We start from the raw sequence: 20,981 nt of genomic DNA, 5'->3' as shown, positions 1-20,981 counted from the left end.
CTGTTAATGAATAAGTAAATAAATAAATAAGTGTTTTGTCTTGTACTGTAAAATCCTCACCTCACATACAGATCTGCATGGTACTTCTTCCCGTTTAAGACTCCAAGCAAGGTTGGATTTTCATTGTTTCTAAAATTGAGCGTGGAGTCATATACAGCAGAGACTGTGGAGAGAAGGAGAATGTGTCAGGCACAATACATGGCATAGAGGCTTCATTTGTACGCAATTTCCAGGAATATCTTAATGTTAGCTACGCGTGTATCTAGAAATCACACTTCAAGTGTTCAAAGCCAGGAATGGTTTTTCATTACTGAAGGATGCAATGTATGATGGGAGTTATACTTTACACATAGAAACCTTTTACTGGAATCTACTGCTCTATATTATATTAAAAAACATGCTGGTACTGGTTATGTATCTTTACTGTTGTTTTTATAACATACTTCTAATTAAAAATAATAATTTTTATATTAATTTAGCTTCAACTAACTACAAACTACAAAATATATATTGTCTAGATCCCCTTCTCTGTACGTACGTCATACACCAATCCAGTAATATAGAAACTTCACTTTCTAGAAATCATCATAAAGGGGGGCGTGGCCTGGAGTAGCATGGTGCAGGACGTGTTTGCCAGCTCTCCAGCTTCTATCCTGTTAATCTGTCCTGCCTCAGCCCTACATTGCCATTTTGAACTACTTCAGAGGTAGCCCGTGTCCTCTGGCTTCCTCTGCACTCACCTGCACTCATCCCCATGGCTTAGTTTTGCAGTGTGGAACCCCGGATGATGGAGTCTGCTTTGCTTCACTGATTGATTGCTTCACTGATTGAGACTACCACATTTCCACTGCCAGGTAGACTTGAGCGGCTTCACCACTCCGGTACCCCGTGTTGTTGCTTCAAGATCCAGTGTCTGTGTACAAAGCTCCCTGTGACCTGCCTGGCTGTCAGCTGCACATCGTGGCCATTAATATGGATCTTCTGAAGATCTTCTCCATATTCAAGATCAAGGACAAAGAGTCCACTTACCAATTTTACGTGGAAGATAAACACCTCTCTATTTATCCTTATGTACCATGGGGTGGGATTAATATTTTGCCATGGCGGAAAAATTACTTGGCCGGATTAATGCTATGCATCGATTCTATATGAGGGCTGCCTTGTTTTGTTTAATTTTCTGATTTCTGCTTGAAAATCCTGTTGCTGTTTGTAATATTTGACATTACTTTACACTGTGTCTCTTTTTGAAATGTATTACTGTGTATTTTTGACAATAGGTAATGTATTCCTGATCACAGAGGGAGAGATGGGCTACTATAGCTAAAGGGTATTATATACTTTACACTGTTATTGTTTTGGGGTACTTATATGTTAGTTGGGCGCCCAATAAGCTATTTGCTTAGTTTTACGCTGCACTCGCGACACTTCAGGCTCAGTGGCTCGCTGCACTCGCCACACTATATAGAATCATCCCCACAAAGACATGGATAGTGGGGGTATGAGCTTACTACCTATAGTGGGCGCCCAACTAACATATAAGTACCTTTTTTTGTTGTGGAAAGGGAAGGATATAGGTAGTTAGTTTGTATAGTTGTAGGATAGCAGTATATTCTTTTTCAGGGAACCAAGCATACCTAAGTTGGGGGTAGGTCATACAGGGTGGGGGGTTATGGGGAAGGTTTGATTTAAGGGGTGTTTGACTGCTACATATATTTGTATTACCTGTTTCACAATTCTCTCTATTTTATGCATTAATACAAGGAATTATAACTCTTACTTATAGGGGGATATGTATATTTCTGAATATATACATTTTTTAGATAAGCTACTGGCTGCTTCTCTTAATTATTATTTATTTAATATTTATTTAATGTATTATTTATTTATTTACAGTTTCTTATATAGTGCAGCATATTCCGCATTACAATTGGAAACAAAAGTCATTAAACAAACAGGATATAGGAGAGTCTTATGCCCCTTTCAGACCGCACTTTAAAAACGGTATATTGCCGTTTTTTTACCGTTTTAAAACGGTAATGTGTGCGGTCTGAAAGGTGCAGGACCACTTAACCGGTTAAAAAAAAAACGTTTTTTCTAACCGGTTAAAATGCAGGGTCCTACCCGTTTCAGAACCGGTATTTTAGGCTCAAAATCGGTTCTGAAACGGTATTTAGGACCCAGCCAATGAGCTGGGTCCTAAATTCAGCACAGTGAATACTTAATGAGCGCTCATTAAGTATTCACAGCACTGGAGCCCCCCCCGCGCGCGTGTCGACACCCCCACGCGCGTGTCGACGCCCCCCGCGCGTGTCGACGGGCCCCCCCCGCGCGTGTCGGCGCCCCCCCGTGTCGACTTACCCCGTGCCGGTATCTCCGTTGTGGTTCCCGGCACTGCAGCTCAGTATGCTCGGAAAGCACTTATGAAAAAAGTGTCTTTCAGAAAATGGCTGCCCCCATACGAAAGACAGTTTTTTTAAACTGGGTTTCCTATGGGGCAGCCATTTTCTGGAAGACACTTTTTTCATAAGTGCTTTCCGAGCATACTGAGCTGCAGTGCCGGGATCCACAACGGAGGTACCGGCACGGGGTAAGTCGACACCGGGGGGGGGGGGGGGGCGCCGACACGCGGGGGGGGGGGCGCCGACACGCGCGGGGGGTGTCGACACGCGCGGGGGGCGTCGACACGCGCGAGGGGGGGAGCTGCACGGAGGGGAGGGCTGAAGGCTGCACTGGCTTTGACCCTGTATTTGGAAAGTTTCCAAAAACGGGTCTGCCAGTGTCAAAAAATCGGCACTTAAACGGTAATATACCGTTTAAGTGCTGCGGTGTGAAAGGGGTTTTATCTGGCAGACCCGTTTTTGGAAACGTTTCCAAATACAGGGTCAAAGCCAGAGATGCGGTCTGAAAGCAGCATTAATGTGCGTGGAAGGGCAATCCATACTGTGTGTGCTGCCCGACAAAGATCCTGCAAGTGTAAGTGGGAGTGAGTAATGAGTGTGTAAGTAGAAGTATTTTATATTGAATGCGGTAATATACAGGCAATCAATGGAGGGACTGACAGAGCGGATCAGATGTTGAACGTCTAGCCAGGAAGATCAGCCCAGCAGCTGCATTCAAAATGGATTGTAGTGGTGAGAGTCTTTTGTTAGGTAGACCGGTAAGGAGGCTATTGCAATAATCAATGCGTGATATAATTAGTGCATGGATTAGAGTTTTTGCAGTATCTTGTGTAAGGTACGGATGAATTTTGGATATGTTTTTTAGATGCATGTCACATGATTTAGAGACAGATCAAATGTCAGGAATAAAGGACAGTTCAGAGTCGAAGATGACCCCTAACAGCGAGCTTGTGGAGTACAATTGATTGTTGTGTTCTCAACAGTGATAGAGATATCAGATTGGTAAGGCTGGTGGGAATATAATTAATTCTGTTTTGGAAATGTTGAGTTTGAGGTGGCGAGATGACAGCCAAGATGAAAAGGCAGAAAGGCATTCAGAGACATGGAGAAATACTTATGGTGACAATTCAGGGGATGATATAGATTTGAGTATCATCAGCGTACAGATGATACTGAAATTCAAAATAATTGATAAGTTTGAAAAGAGAGGAGGTATAGATTGATAACGGAGAGGATCTAAGACTGAGCCTTGTGGTACTCCAACTGACAGAGGTAGTGAAGAGGAGGTAGAATCAGAGAATTGAACACTGAAAGAGCGATAAGATAGGTAGGATGAGAACCAAGAAAGGGCTGTGTTCTGAAGACCTAGGGATTGCAGTGTTTGTATAAGAAGAGAGTGGTCAACAGTGTCAAAGGCAGCCGAGAGATCTAGAAGAATAAGAAGTGAGAAATGGCCTTTAGATTTAGCAGTGGCCAGATCATTTACTACTTTAGTCAGTGCTGTCTCTGTGGCGTTTTGAGAGCAAAAGCCTGACTAAAGTGGGTCCAATAAGTTGTAGGAGTTAAAAAAGTGTGTGAGGTGAATATAGGCAAGTCTCTCAAGTAGCTTGGAGAGGCATGGGAGCCGAGGGATAGGATGGTAGTTAGAGATAAAGTTTGGATCAGAATTGTGTTTTTTTTTAGAATGGAGTAATCACTGCATGCTTGAACAGAGAAGGAAAGATACCAGTAGTGAGAAAGAGGTTACATATTAGTTACGTTTGGGATAACCACAGGAGACAGGGCTTTACTGACTATTGGATCAAGAGGAGAGTTTGTGGAGTAGGAGGATAAGAAAAGTGTTGATACTTCATCCTCACTTGTGGGTCAAATGAGGAGAATGTGGCAAAGGGCTAAGGAAAGGAAGTAAGCAAGTCACTGGCTGAAGAAGTGCATGCCATTTCATCTTGGATTTTATCAATCTTGTCCTTGAAGAAGGAAGCAAGTTCTTGCTCACTGATATTAGCTGGTGGGGAGGGTGAGGGAGGGTAAAGAAGTTATTTAAATGTATTAAAAAGCCGCTTGTGGTTGGTGGCATGAGAAGAGATGAGAGATTGAAAATATGTTTGTTTAGCAGTGTCTAGAGCATTAACATAGGAGTGGTATAATGTGACAAAGTCACTTGGATTTTGAGATTTACGCCACTAACGTTCAAATCTAGGTGATAAGGTTGTGATCAGAGAGAGGGAACAGAGTGTTAGTGAATGCAGAAACAGAGCATAGCCTGGTGAATACAAGATCAAGGCAGTTGCCCTCCTTGTGTGTAGAGGAGTCAGACCATTGGGTGAGGCCAAGAGTGGTGGTTAGAAAGGAGTGTAGAGGCATGAGGAGAAAATGGGTTATCAATAGCAATATTGAAATCACCCATGGTGATGGTGAATATGTCAGAAGATAAGAAGTATGGAAGCCAGGCAGAGAAATCTTCCAGAAATTCATGTTTGGGAAAGCCCAGGTGGGCGATAGCTGCAACACTCAGAGAGAAAGGGGTAAAAAACCCTGATTGAGTAAACTTCAAATGATGTGAATGTGAGTGAAGGAACCAGGGGTAGGACTGTGTATGTGCAGAAGCAGAAGAGCAGAAAAGCTAAATAAATGTTAGTGGAGGTTTGTGAATGTTTTGTGTTGTGGAAAGTTTTGGATGTTAAATTGCATGTAGACAAGTAAGTAAAAAGCTCATGACTGTTTAAGCTGTGTACACACGGGGGCGATAGGGGCTGAAATCGCTGGAAATATGGTCTCTGGCGACCATATTACCAGTGATTGGAGTGTGCCCCGGCGATAAATCGCCGGGTGGGTGCTCCCAATTTCAGCCCCGTTCAAATCGCCGTTCTCCGCCGGCAGAGGTTCCTTCTCATCAGCGACCATCTCTGGTCGCTGATGAAAAGGAGAAACTGAGCAATATATTGCTCCGCCATATATTGCTAGCAATATATGGCTGAGCAATATATCTCCCCCCGCGTGTACACACCTTAAGAAGAGGGGAGTGAATAATGGAAGCAGAAATGTGCACAGAGTGGATAGTTCTAGGGGTAGTGTAGGATGAGTAGATTTTGTAGATAATTCCATGACATTATATGAAAAAGAGTAGTTTGGCAAGCATGCTGTCAGTTTAAAGGCTAAAATTAATATTAGAAGGAAAAAATAATATTAGTTCTTTACCTTTTCCTTAATGTTGTCTAAAGCAAAATTACTTCTCTTGAACACGAATGGCACCTTTGGGTGACTGAGACGGCACAGATGTAGATTAGCTGTACTAAGCAAATACGGTGGGAGACTCTAGTCATATTTCTTTCTATTCTCTTTTTTTTTTTTGGGGGGGGGGGGGTTGAATGTAAGAAAAAAATCTATAAAAATAATTGAATTAGAAACCACCATAAAATATGCAGCCATTGGGGTACTTGAGTGTGGTTCGAAGTAAACGTAACGAAAAAAAAAACAAAAAACATTATTGATTAATGTTTAACCAGTGTACATGATCAAACAGATACTGATAACTTAATATTTGTAAGCATATAAACCAAAGGACATTGGGGCTAATACAGTAGCCGACGTAGAAGTGCTAAAACTGCTATCATGCGCAAAGCTCAAAGTGCAATCGCACCCCGGAAGGATACAATCCCAGTTTAATGCGTAAAGAGGGGGGGGGGGGGGCGTTAAGTGAAGTGTTTGAGGTCTGGATACATTTTTGGGGCAGCTGCGTGACATCATGCTGCGGCGGAAGGGGACTACCATACCAGCAATTTGTGTGATGCAGTCACAATATAATTGCAATAGCAGGGAGGGACTTTACCTGCTGAGTGGCCCTGACCTGTGCTTGGGAGAGACAGCAGTTTAAGTTTTACTATTTAAGTAAAACTGTAATCGCTTCTTATTTAAGCCCATAATCCACAGGTCTTGCAATGCACAAATAAGAGACTGAATTATACAACTATACACTAGGTGGCAGTTGTTACATTATGAACACAATTGTACCTTAGTAATAACAATAACACTGTACAGGATTTGTATAAAAAGACTTCTGCTACGGTCCCATGGCGGTGTCCTTTGAGGGCTGCCTTTACTCAGGGGAACAAGAAACAGTCTGCCGGGGCCAGACCGGGATTGTGAGGGGCTGGGGAAGTGGTGCGATGCCGTTCCAGGCCAGGTAATCGTTGACTACAAACCAGGTGTGGCTTGGTGCACTGTCATGATGCAGCTTCCAATTGACTGCAATGCACTTTCTGGATCATGGCCAACGTCTCCGTAGCCAATTTTCCGAGTCCCACACAGAATTTAATGGCATAGCACTGTTCGATAGAACATTGCATTTTTAAGCTTCAACCGAGCCTAGGGATAGGGGGCAACTAAAACCAAGATACAAACCGCACCATCGAACCCGCCTGGAGCATGCGCACTGTGACATACAGTCACATCAGAAAAAAATAGGTCTCATTACTTTTTATACAAACCCTGTATGTACATTTGCATTCCGGTCATGCAGTTTAGTATGTTCTATTAAGATCAAATTACACATTTGCAAAAGATTATAAAGAAACATGTCATGATATATATTGCTCTTTATTATTAATAGCTATTCACTTTCATTTAAAGTCATTTAAAGTCACATACATACAAACGCACCAACCAAACAGCTATATTTGAAAAATGGCAGTTAGGAGTTTATTGGCTGGTGCGTTATCACCTTCTACTTTATCTCAACTTTATCAGGCTTAATGCATTTGCCCCTGCTTTCCTTATCTCTGAAATTCTCAACCTCTCTCTAATGGGCCCACATACAGCTCAATATTCAGGCATTTTCTGAGCGATTTTAACAAATGTGCGCCGCCGCCGCCATTCTGAATCTGCCCAAGATTCAGAACGGACCCGCCGGAGAATTGACAGCAGTCGCTCAGAAAGCGCCTACTCATCTCCCACATGTGTGGCAGATGAGCAGGGCAGAGCGACTGAGGATGCCTCAGACCGCACCGCAGAACCCGCCGGCACCCCTGACCCCCCTCCCAGCGGGAGCACCGATCGCCACCTCACCTCTCGGTGGCAGTGCGGCGGCAGTAAAAAAAGAATTTCTAATTTCAAAATGGCCACAACCAGCCAATCAAGGCTCGCAACGTCATTGCCCCGCCCCCTAGAGCTAGCTATATTAGCCAGCTCGAGACAGGAGGCAGGCAGTACGATGGCGGAGGAGAAGCAGAGAAGAGCTCCAGAAGCCCTGGGAGGCGGCGGCCATGCAAAAGAGCTGCAAAGGCTGCCGCCCCCAGGTGAAGAACACAGATGAAGAGGCAGAAGCCCTGGGAAGCAGCGGCCTTGCAACAGAGCTTAAAAGGCCGCTGCCCCAGGTGAAGACTCCGCAGAAGCCCTGGGGGGGGGGGGGCTTCTGTGTTTGTGTTTTTATTAAATAAAATATTTAAAACCTGTGTTTATGTTTTTATTTTAATATTTCCTTTACAGGGGAGCTATAGGTACCTGTGGCTCTCCCAAGTACCATCATGGGCAGGCTTGCTGGGACCTGTAATCCTACTGTAAAAGACAATATTACTGTTTAAACAAGCTATCAACCCTGCACCCACCGCCCAGGGGTGCAGGGGATAGCCCAGGGCTTCAGCCCAGGCCTGGGGTGCCCTGGAGAGTCCCCACCTCCCCAAAAACTCACGGCCTGGGCTGACTAGTTAGGGTGGGTAATGCTTTGGCCACGGGACCCCATCAAGCATGTCCCCTGGCTATGGCATTACACCCCCTGCTAGTGAAGCCTGGTGCTGGTCCCCAAAATATGAGGGAACCCTATTCATTTTGTCCCCCGTATTTTGGCAACCAGGGCCAGCTCAAGAGCCTGGTGCTGGTCCCCAAAATCTGTGGGACCCCCACTCACTTTGTCCTTCGTATTTTGGGGACCAGGACCACTCAAAGAGCCCGGGGCTGGTCATGCTTGTGGGGGGGACCCCACACAATAATTTTTTTAAAATTATTTTTCTATTATAGAAAATTATTGTCTGCAGGACTGAGAGGATGCGACGCTGGACCCTGGACTTGGTAAGTATTTTTTCTGTCGGTCCCCACTGACACCAACGTTTAACAGTTTGCATGGTGGGGGGGGGTCCACTAGCCACCAATGATTTTAAAGTTTTTTGGGGGGTCCACACTAGGGGGAGGGTAAAGAACACTTATTAAAGAATACATTATTTATGTGGTAGATGTCTATACAATATAACATTATTTATGTGATGAAGTGCAGTTTCTTACATCACTTTCTGTGACAGTTGTGACAGATTTAGGGTGACCAACTCATCCCTTTAATCCGGGACACATATGAATTACACAGGTTCTGTGGCTGGCTTTCACCTGGTTTTAAACTGCCACACCTCAAGACTCCATTTCACCTGTTTTACACTGCCACAGAACCTGTGTAATTAATATGTGTCCCGGATTAAAGGGATGAGTTGGTCACCCTAGACAGATTTGAAATCTCCCATGCTGGATCTCCCATTATGAATCACTGACACAAATCTCTCTGTATTTGGCTCATTATCTGAGAGAGTGAAATCTCTAGTGCTGAATCTCCCATTATTAATCCCTGGCACAAATCTCTGCGCATGTAGGACCCTTAACAGTTGCTCCACCTCCCTACAAAACTTTAAACGGTCTCTCAAGACGCACTTTTTCATTAAACCCAGCCATCTCTCATCCTAACCCTCTGTATATGCTGACTTCTACCCCTTCTGTGTCACTCCAATCTGTCAGCCCTTTAGAATGTAAGCTTTCACAAGCAGGGCCCACTCTCCTAATGGGTATTTCTTAGAATATATATATATATATATATATATATGTATATCTCTGCCACCCTAATAATTGCTTCAGTGTGCTGTCCACTGATGAGACTGTCCTTATTTACCATGTATTTTTCCCAAATTACCTTGTACTTTAATTTGTTATTTCATTGTTTATTAGTTATTTTTTTCTCATTTACGTATTGTGAGGCACTGCGGAACCCCTGCGGCGCCATATAAATAAATAATAAGAATAATAATACTAATGATAAACAGCCTTCTCAATTCCTTTATTGAGTTCAAGGGATTTTACCCAACAAAACAAACATCTTGCATGTGGTTGCATATATACTGTAAGTCACAAAAAGCAAATACCTCTTTCGATCCACCAAGGGCTAACTTTTATAGCAGACCATAAAAGAAAACCATTACGCTGGAGAATACAGATAAATATCACATTTCGCTTAAAATTAATTACTGTTACATAAAAAAACAATGAATCACATATATCTCTGGTTTCAAAATACAGAAGTAGAGATGCAATTGAAGACCATAAAATACTGAATTAGCGCTTCACTCTGAACAAGCAGTGCAGAATGTTCTAGACATCAGTTTAACACTGTTTTACACACCCTTGTTCAGCATTGGCTTAGCGACTGTGTGGCTACATTGTATTACAAATAGCAGTCATGCAGGGATAATCCTAATAGGCTCCATCTCATCTTCTAATAGGATTGTTTAGGATTGCATCATGAAGAATTCCTTTATTCAATTATTTTCATTATCTTAACAATTACAATCACTGTTATTTCAATATACTAGATTAAAACGCAATCCTTCAGAGTGTTAATTATCCTGCACATGTGATTGTGGCAGTTGGTCATACTGCAGTTTAGACAAAGCTATTATTAGGCTAAATACCTTTTTTTCTATAAACTGTACAAAGTAATTTGCCCCTTACAAATTGTACCATTTCAAGAGCACTGAATATGATAGTATAGTATTTATTTAAAACCAAAAACCATAAAAATTAAATTTGTATTAAATGTGTGTAAACAAATATTGGATGAAGTTATTCATAGATGGCATTATAAGGCATTAATTATGTATATGTTTTATTAAGAAAAGAAAAGTTAAAAAATGTTTAACTAATTGGATACACAAAGAGCTGCTCTTTCCCAATAACAGCTGCTAGAAGTAGCAGACAGTCCTTTTCTAATCAGGCAATAATGAAATACAAACTGTAGATAGAAGTGCTAATGAGGACACATCAAGAATGATACAAGTGTGGTATAGCGCACAGAAAATATCTTATTTGACAATCATTGCGTTTACCCCAAACGGTCAACATGCACAAGGTCAACACTAGAAAAATGCGGACATAAGCAAACGGTCAACAAAAAGATGTAAACATGGAAACATGGATTTTTCCTATTTTTTGATGAGTCGACACTTGGGCCCCCAATTAGTGTACCGCTTTGCTCGCCATGCATCACGCCAGGTGCCTTGCTGAACTCAACTTACTGTACTTTACCATTCCCAATCAGATCCCACAAAGGTGGTGAAGAATGTATAAGATGGTAAAGTCCAACTTAATTTTTTTGAAGATCCTGAAAAAATCATGTCGACCTTTTCATGTGTTGACCATTGCCATGTTAATCTATTGCTTGTGCCGACCTATTGCTTGTGTCGACTTTTTGGCCATATGCATACCTCCTACCATTTCCCCCTCTCCCGGAGGGCCAGAATTCCCTCTTAATTAATGATCACCATCACCTGTGGTGAAACACTTTTCGGTACTTGTGTAGTTTCACGACGCCACAGCACGCACAGTCTGTGTTTGAAACTTGGCAGCTTGCCAGACTGAGGGCGGTATTCAATGAGCCTGATTCGCCATGTTTTTATGGCAAATTTGTGCTGTTTGGCGAATTTTTTACTAAAACGCTGAATCACCCTATTCAATGACCAGATGGCGAATACATTTGAAGGTTTTTTTCGCCATGATTCACCGAGTAGCCATCGCTATCTTTTTATGGTGAAGTGGAATGTGAACTTTTAAAATAAAGTGTTTTGTTTTTTACATTTGGTGTAAAAAAATCAGGAATTTTATTCTGAGGAGGGGCATGCTATTTTTATTCATGTGCTGTAAAAGCACATGAATATATATTTAATAAAAAAAAAAATATATATATTTTTTTTTTTACACAGCAGCCAGCAGGGGGCGCCGGAGCCGAGCCGCTCATTAGATATTCATATATTCACTGCACCCGATCGTTACGATCAGGTGTAGTGAATATACGTGGTCCCCTGCTGGCAACCCCGGGGGGCAGCCTGTGCTGCCTGGCACCCAGGGAGCCCTTCTCCCCCCCACATACGCTCTGGGGCAGGCAGAGAGACTTTCATCTCTCTGCCTTGCACCGTCCTCAGGCTCCCTGCGGCGTTCGCCGCAGGAGCTCATATTCGCCGGTCAGGGGCAGCGAGCCCCTGACTCGTTGAATACCGGAGCCGGCGAGGCTCCGGAACGTGGCGAATGTGCAGCGAATCCTAAAAAGGATTCGCTGCACCTCGCAGGTATTCACATTGAATACCGCCCTCTGTGTTTAACTGTGCGCGTGCCGCTCTAGCTGTTCTCAGCGCAGCGTGTGGCTGCTTTACATATGTAATCTACGTTATCAGCGTAGCGCTGGGCAGCAGCAGCGCGCGCTGCCAGGTCACTGTGGTACTTGTAGTTCCACAGTGAAATAGACAGTCCTGCACACCGCTGACAATGGAGGCATGTAAACTGGACACCCCAGCACCCCGCTAACGTACGGGGCTTCTAAACTAGACACTCCGGCACACGCTAAAATTTAGAAGCTAAAGCGTCTAAATACATACTCCCGGCACACGCTAAAATTTAGACGCTAAAGCACCTAAATCCAGACTCCCTGGAAACCGATAAGAAGGGGGCATCTAAATTTAGACGCTAAAGCGTCTGAATTTAGTTGGATCTAGGGGTGCACTGTGCAAAATACTCTTAAACCTGTTCACAATGACACTAGTCGACGTAACAGCTGTCGACCTTGTTAATTCCACTATCCACGTCACCCCGAAGCGTGGCGACCAACCTTTTCATTCCCCCACCATCCACGTCGGCGCGGAGTTGGTTTTATAAAGTGTGGCGAGCGCAGTGAGCCACCGAGCCCGAAGCGTGGCGAGCGGCCGCGGATTACTTCACAGGTATACGCGTCCGCTCGCCGCGATTCGGGCTCGGTGGCTCTCTGCGCTCGCCACACTTTATAAAGTCATCTCCACGCCGACGTGGATAGTGGGGGTATGAAAATGTCGGTCGGACGCGTACCGCGTCTGCTCGCCATGCTTCGGGGTGGCGTGGAGAGTGGAATTAACAAGGTCGACAGCAGTTACGTCGACTAGTGACATTGTAAACAGGTTTAAGAGTGTTTTGAACAGTGCACCCCTAGATCCAACTAAATTCAGACGCTTTAGCGTCTAAATTTAGATGCCCCCTTCTTATCGGTTTCCAGGGAGTCTGGATTTAGACGCTTTAGCGTCTAAATTTTAGCGTGTGTCGGGTGCAGGGAGTCTGGATTTAGACGCTTTAGCGTCTAAATTTTAGCGTGTGTCGGGTGCAGGGAGTCTGGATTTAGACAGCGTGTGCCGGGGTGTCTAGTTTAGAAGCCCCGTACATTAGCGGGGTGCCGGGGTGTCCAGTTTACATGCCCCCATTGTCAGCGGTGTGCAGGACTGTCTATTTCACTGTGGAACTACAAGTACCACAGTGACCTGTCAGAGCTGGGCAGCGCGTGCTGCCCAGTGCTACGCTGATAAGGTAGATTACATATGTAAAGCAGCCACACGCTGCGCTGAGAACAGCTAGAGCACAGTTAAACACAATCTGGCAAGCTGCCAAGTTTCAAACACAGACTGTGCGCCGTGAAACTTCACAAGTACCCACTTTTCTTATCACTTATCCTATTCAAAACAGGTGATGGCAATCATACATTTGAGGGAGGTCCAGTAGCAGAGCATTGTGTCCTTCCTGGGGTCATGTTGGGAGGTATGCATATGTTTATCGACCATAAGGTGCCGACCTATTGATTGCCGAAATAGATATTGGGGGTCATTCTTGTTGGCGTGCTAAGCAGAGGTACTGAGCCTTCTAATGCTTCCAATCCATGTGCATATCCCTGCCACACTGCCAATGGATGTTTTGCATAAACATCCATTCACAGGATAGCGTGCAGGGCCAAAATCATTCAATGGTTGCTGACCGTGGAATGATTTCTACCATGCTCGCAAATCTAAGTCCATCTGGACTGAATTAGACTTGCGGTGTCCAGGTCTGAGAAATAGGCGGGCGGCTGAGAAATAGGTGGGCGGGTGCCCACCTGCATTTGCATGGGGACGCCCAGCGTTTTCCTGAGCACACCCAGCGTTTTGGTGGATAAGCCAAGAAAACGCAGTGCGCTCCCATGCAAACAGCTACAAGTCCATGCAAATTATTTGTCCTCTCCATTGCATGGTATTCCCGAAAGTATCTGCAAATGGTTATTCCAGATAGATGACATGTCTGCAAAACGGGTATCTGGTCCCTGGGTTGTCAATCTCTAGGTCAACAGTCAATAGGTCGACAGTGACAAGGTCGGCATTGCCAGAAGGTCAACACAAGCTTACGGTCAACATGGACATGGTCAACATGAATAAGGTCGACATGAGTTTTTCACATTTTATTTAAAAAATAAAAGTGTGTTTATTAAATTGTTCCATATAAGATCCTACAGTTCACTAAAGCATTTCTTTTTCATTTTCATAAGCTGTAACATGAAATCATCTGGTTCTTCTTGTGTCAAGGGCCCTTCTCACCACCTCTGGATATTAAAATTATGCCAGCCCTGGCCCCTATGCAAAGTTGGTCATGTTTCCATTTGGGAAGTTTCATATCTAAAATATAAGGTTCACGACTGAATACTAGTTATTTTTAGAACTACTGTTACTGGAAATTGAAGCATCTCAGTGCTGGCATAGAGCAATAGAAGGAATAATGTGGATATACTTCAACCTAATGCTAAGTGCCACAACTCTCAGTTACTTCTGTAGCTCAGCCTGGGCCAAGTAAAGCCATAGTGCAAGAGGTGATGTTGACCATAGCAACCATTCAGATTATGTTTATCATGTTCTAGCATGCAATAGAAAAATAACAGACAGAATATGATTAGTTGTAATGGGCAACATCACCTCCATTCATTTTTAGAAGCTTTAATAAATGTATCCCAAGATATTTGGTTACTGCCACAGCAATACAATCAATACAATCAGACCAGCATCGGGATCAGCTAGTTATATATGATTTAATGCATGCATGCATGCATGCATGCTTTTTTTTTAGGTGCAAAAAAGTTGCAGTTCTGAGCGGCTTTACACCAGCGGTGGAACTTGTGAGTAGCGGGCCCAGGTGCAAAAATATAATTTGTATATAAATATATAAATTAACTTTCTCTACCTCAACCTAAAAGTCATTGCTGGTCTGGGCAGCAATGGGGACCTTATTCCTCAGGGGCCCCGGTGCAATGCACCTGCAGCACTAATGATAGTTCCACCTCTGCTTTACACGTACAGTACAGAGTCATGCTAACAAACCCCCAGTAGTGGGTCTTAGCGTATGTCAGCGTATGGAGCGCAACTTGGAACGCACAGAAGCCGGAAGTAGTCCGCTTTGTGCATCATGTTTAAAATACAACAGTGTTTTAATGGGGATAATATCTGGGGCAAAATGGAATGTGAAAATAGGGTAAATATAATCAATTTTATACAGGGAAGCCAGGATCCCGAAAGAGCTTAATGACGCTATACCTTATTTGTCCTAAAGTAAATTTAAAAAACGTAAATAAATTTTAGTTTAAGTATATACGGTATGTGATTAGGGACATATTAATTTGTCCAAATAACGAATATTGGATTTATAGAAGGACTGTGGGCAAGCTATTAAAGAGATCTAAGCGGAACACTATAGAGGTAGACTGGTAGTTAGTGGATGATTCATTCTCATCATATAGCCCAGGCATGTCCAAACTATGGCCCTCCAGCATGCCTTTCCATAGTTTTAGTAGTCCCTAACAGCAAAACTGCGGCAAGGCATGATGGGCCATAGTTTGGACATGCCTGATATAGCCTATGGGCTATTTACTATTATTATAAATGGGAAAAAATGGGGAAAAAAATTTGAGGCAAAAAAAGGGGTGATGATTTTGAAGGAAAATGTAGTGTATGGTGGGTGTTAATTTTTTATTTTTTTTATTTTTATTGTGATTATTGTTTTTATTTACTTATGTTTTTTATTTTTCATTCTTTATTCTTATCATTAATCTCAGTTGGGTTTTAGGGAAACATTTTTTTCATATATACATGCACCTGCATACACATACACATACATACATACACATACATACACATACACACACACACACACATATATTCATACACATATGTGTACATACGCGCATATGCATACACGTACATGCACATACACAGAGCACGCATAAAAGGAATGGGGATCTGGTGGGTGAGTATGGAAATGGATGGGGAATCGGAGATGAGGATCAACTTTAATTCTCTGTAAAAGAATTTAAGGAAAATGTTCAATGGGTTATTCTCATTCAGTCCATTAGGTGCCAACGTTCCAAATCAGAATATCCACCGGCTTTCTCTTTTCTTCAGAAGTAGCCCTCTATCGCCTCCTCGAACAGGGGGTGGTATCCAGTCAATCAACCAGAATCTAAGGCTAGAAACCTGATGGCCTGCTTGAAGGAAATGCCGTGGGATGGGCAAATCTGCATTTTTAGTGTCCAGAGCTGCACAGATTGAGCTCCGGTGGTTGGCCATATGCTCTCTAAATTTTCTCATGGTCATAACCACATATGCCAAACCACAAGGGCAGTTGAGAAGATACACAACATGATCCATAAGACAGTCTAAATTTAATTTTTATTTGTCTTCCTGATTGTGGATGGTGAAACGATGACCCCGTAATCATGCTGTTGCACGTTGTACATCCAGTACAACGGAAGCAACCGGGACGTTGTGAGTGCAACCAGGTTGTTCCCTGTGTTGTTTCAGGATTTAATGTGGGCCTCATTAATAGCTGTTTCAAATTCGGCCCTTTCTTGTAGGCCATCATCGGCGGTCCTTGTTTTTGTAAATTTTAAAGAATTGTCCGAGGCCACAATGGGCCAATGCTTTTTTAGACTTTTTTGGATGGTGGTAGATGCATGATTGTATTTGTTGACATAAAACATTCGGGGGGCATCTCTCAATTGGTTGATGTTGTGTTCTTCCTGCTCATGTTATGCCGTGCCTTTGTCAGACATTTCTTGAGGAGTTTGGGTCGATACCCTCTTTCTTTGAAGCGTTCTGTCATCTCCTTCAGTTGTTGTTCCAATATTTGGGAGTTAACATTATTTCTAATCACCCGCATATATTGTGATATTGGCAGATGGTTTTTAAGGGCCGGTGGGTGTTGACTGTTAGAGAGTAACAGAGTATTTCGATCTGTAGACTTGCGGAATACGCATGTTTGTAATGTCCCTTCTTTTATGGAGACCTGGATGTCCAAGAAGTTAATGGTTTCAGTGTCTATCTGATGTGTGAATTGAATTGGACTGTTGAGACTGTTCAGTTCGAATATCATCTCGTTGAATTTATCGATAGAATCAGTCCATACCAGAAAGACATCATCAATGTACCGCTTATAAAACCGGATGGAGTTGGAGTATTTTGGGAGGATGAATGTATTTTCGAACTCATGCATGTACAGTCTGGCATATGCTGGGGCTAGGTTGGAGCCCATAGCTGTCCCCAATGTTTGGATGTAATATTTTTGATTATACAGAAAATGGTTACAGGTGAGTATCAATTTGGCCATTTCGACCAAGAATTCTTTCGGAGGTTCCAGAGTTAGTCTCCCATTTAATTTTTCATGCAGTACTCGAGGTCCATCTAGGTGGGGTATCACTGTGTACAGCGGACTCACATCCATGGTGACCAAGCATTGTCCACCATAGATGTCAATCCCTTCAAGCTTATCTAAGAAGTTGGCTGTGTCACGAATGTAGGTGTTACTAGTGGTCACAAGTGGCTGGAGATGGTAGTCGACGAACATTGCTAGGGGCTGTAATAGAGATGATCTATCCGATATTATTGGCCTCCCTGGTGGATTGGCCTCGGACTTGTGAATCTTCGGCAGGGTATATAATATAGGACATACTGGGATCTGTACCGACAAGAACTCGAATTGGTCTTTTGAAAGCCATTTGTTTGCCAAATCCTCCTGTAGTAGGGAATCGACTTGCCTTTTAAATGGATTCTATCTGACTAATCTGTATGTTTGACTATAAGACTAAGACTATAAGGCATTATTTCTGCATTATATTGTTCCTAGTTCTGGACCACCACAGCGCCACCCTTATCGGCTGGTCTTATTACCAGGTTAGGGTTTTGTTGTAACATTTTCAGGGCCAGTTTTTCATCCGAACTCAAGTTTTGGTATTTCGATGATGTGGGGGTTCTCTGTATGTCCTGCTCTACCAGGCGGTTGAAGGTTTTGATGCTGGGGTTCGAAGATGGAGGATTGTGTATTGATACAGGTCTAAATTTGTTTTGTTGCTCCCTTTGGACAGTATCCTTAAATTGTATTTTAAACATGATGCACAAAGCGGTTTACTTCCGGTTTCTGTGCATTCCAAGTTGCGCTCCATACGCCGACACACGCTGGGACCCACTTCCGGGTTCTCATGCGTGTCAAGTGCAGCTCATGGAGACCTGCCCATCCGACATAGCTACTTCCGGTTTGGACAGGAAGTTCAACGCCAGCAGGAAAGGCTCGAAAACCCCCGCTCCACGTGATGTACACATTAGCTGGGTATATAAGCCGGGCCTGGGCAGGTCTATTCATGGTGTCCTCCTGCACCAGGAGGGTTCATCGTTATCTACGTTGCTGACTGTAATTTGCTGTTTACTTCTGACCCATGTAAGTCATTTACATGTAACTATTTGTGCACCATGTAATTGTATAGGTACCATGAGTCACTTAGTCGTTTGCATGTCTATTATATGCATTGCAGGCTCCTTGATAAAGATCCGAGATCAATGGACCGAATTGTCAGGGCTATTATGGTCACATACTGTATCACCTATTGATGAATATCGCCTGAATAAACCACCATTTGGATTTTTATACCAAAGTGAATTCATTTATGTTAGGAGAGTGCATACTGGACTGGAGAAAACTGGACTATATCTATATATAGATATATATAGGACTTAAAAGGATTATTAATATTTAATTATAAAAAAATACATATTCCAGTGACGTTATATCTATCACTATAAGAGCGATTGCTTTCCTTACCTACATTTCTCAAACTTTGTACAGTGACAGCAAATCCTTTTGTTCTGGGCAGGAGATGGTACTTCAGCTTAGGAAGGCCCTTTGATTCTGCAACTTGCATGCTTATTTCATGCTTCTTCTCTGTGAAGCGTGTCCCCTCACAATGAATTAGAAACTGAAAATATAAAGGTGACATTTTCTTTGTATGTGTAGCAGTAAATTTAGCAAATTATTTCACTCCATTTGTTATTTTTGAAGGGTGAACATTTCCCACAGCACTGTACAGAGAAAACATTTCATACAGCTTAAGGTGCCCACAGACGCATCAATTATCGAATGCGTTTTGTACTTTTTAAGCACAAATTGCATCTTATGTACAATTATTGGATGGTGTTTATGTTCCCTGGAGCCCGATATTGTATGTCTAAAAAAGTACGTGCTGCACGTACTTTTTAGACTACATCTGAAATTTAACATTACAAACATGGGTTCATCACATGCATCCAAGTGCACATCTTATAGCAAGCTGGAAGAAAAATTGTATAGAACCATTGTACAGTCAAAAACGCATAGCACAGTACAATTGTAGCGTCTGTGGGCACCTTTAGGAGAGTTACATAGTTATTATATTTACAAACAAAAGTTCTCACAATACAAATGAGAAAATCCATAACATTTTAATACATCACCCAGCCCCATACATAAGTGTACATTATCATTCTACGCTGAAAGCCTATATCGTGTCTGCCTTATAAAGTTGGGGGTGGGGGTATGTGTAAACCACTCAAATTTATAACTATCGAATATTAGTACAGGTTGAGTATCCCGTATCCAAAATGCTCGGGACCAGGAGAATTTTGGATAACGGATTATTCCGTATTTCGGAATATTTTAATATTTCAATGATGTATTTTGAAGTATCTTGCATTTATGCTGTATAAACACATAATATACACACAAATATATTTTATTACCACATAAAATACACACAAATATATTTTAATTGTTCAAAAAACAAGGTTTCAAAACGTGAAACAAAATGTGTGTACTATCTCAGCACTGAATTTGAATGCCAAGCAATCATTGTCTTGCACATATATAGTGCCAGTTACATATCATGTCCCCAGTGATGCTGTTACAAATGTCCCCAGTGAGTTTTTAGCAAAAAAAAAAATTTTTTTCACTTTCTGGAATGTCCGTATTTCGGAATAATTCGGATAACGGATATTCGGATACGGGATACTCGACCTGTATACATTCAAATAGCCCTAGTATTCAAAGAAAAGGTAGGAAAAGATCCAGTAGCATTCTAGTCATGTGCAAGCATCTCAGGGTTGCCTACCCTCCCAAATTGGCCAGGAGGCTCCCGAAATTTGGGTCCCCCTCCCGGCCCCCTGAAAAGGTGGCCAACCATCCTGAATCTCCTTGGCCGCAGCAGTAAATTACAGCGATTTGTGGCTTTTCAGGGGAGGGTCGGGACTAACGATGCAAATTGCATAATTTAGCCCCACCCCCTCCCCAAAGACCCTTGAATTGCAAGATTTGCATTACTAGGGCGGGACTTGAGGCCCCGTCCCCAGAAGTGCTGGTGAAAATCTCCTCTCCGGGCTTCTCCCGTAGAGGAGACTTTAAAAGTAGGCAACCCTAAAGCATCTGTGTTCGATGGAGCTTTGCATGTGGCTAGGAAGCAGTGAAAAAAATGCTTGGATTCACATAAACATGAAAGGGTCTATGTAGTAAGCCTTGGGGAAAGATAAATATGACAGAGAAAGTCCCAGCCAATCAGATCCTAACTGCACTGTTACAAACTGTATTTCCAAAATGACAGTCAGTAGCAGATTAATGTAGTCGATAGTTTATCTCCATCTACAGTGACCACAACATGGTTTCACTGGAAATCAACTTCAGTATACTACATCATAAAGGATTGACTTCAAATTCTTCAGGGAAGCCCTAAAAAAACCCTCTGATAAAACCGCAAACACACAGGTGCGGAGAAACGCGTTAAGGATACACCCTGACCTGATCTTTCACGCTATCCGACTGACCACCCACCCACTATCGCTATCCACAGGCAGCTCAGGTATACGGCTGACAATCTATTGATTATATCGCTGCTCAGCTCCGGTGTCTCTCAGGCACTGAGAGATGGAAGCTTTGAACATAGAGAGATTCCTCCTGGCGTCTATCCACACACCGGCTGTAGTGCCTGAGTACTAATGGCACAGCTGAGATCATCTGGCGATTCCTCCTCCAGAGGAAACCGGAGGTGGTAGTGTGAGTAATACTTTGGCCGGAGGACATATATGTCTGACTAAGACTGTGATATTTACCGGTGAGCACGCTTTAAAAATTTGGATGTCTGCTTGTAAGCATGGACGTTAATTAAGCTGCATGGGGCAC

General features: G+C 42.8%; 1 protein-coding gene across 1 annotated transcript in view; it reads right to left on the bottom strand.

Moving 5' to 3' along the window:
- Window positions 1-20,981, bottom strand: part of AGPAT4 (1-acylglycerol-3-phosphate O-acyltransferase 4) — a 205,190-nt gene that overhangs the window by 76,902 nt on the left and 107,307 nt on the right. The window contains exons 5-6 of the mRNA XM_083176500.1: window positions 18,600-18,753; window positions 61-163 (exon numbers count right to left, since the gene is read on the bottom strand). Of these exons, the coding sequence (XP_083032626.1) occupies window positions 61-163; window positions 18,600-18,753 (257 nt within the window). The remainder of the gene's footprint in view (window positions 1-60; window positions 164-18,599; window positions 18,754-20,981) is intronic.

The sequence above is a fragment of the Crinia signifera genome, chromosome 3, assembly GCF_055691185.1.
Source record: "Crinia signifera chromosome 3, ASM5569118v1, whole genome shotgun sequence".
NCBI classification, from domain to species: Eukaryota; Metazoa; Chordata; class Amphibia; order Anura; family Myobatrachidae; genus Crinia; species Crinia signifera.
This window is presented reverse-complemented; position numbering and strand designations above follow the sequence as displayed.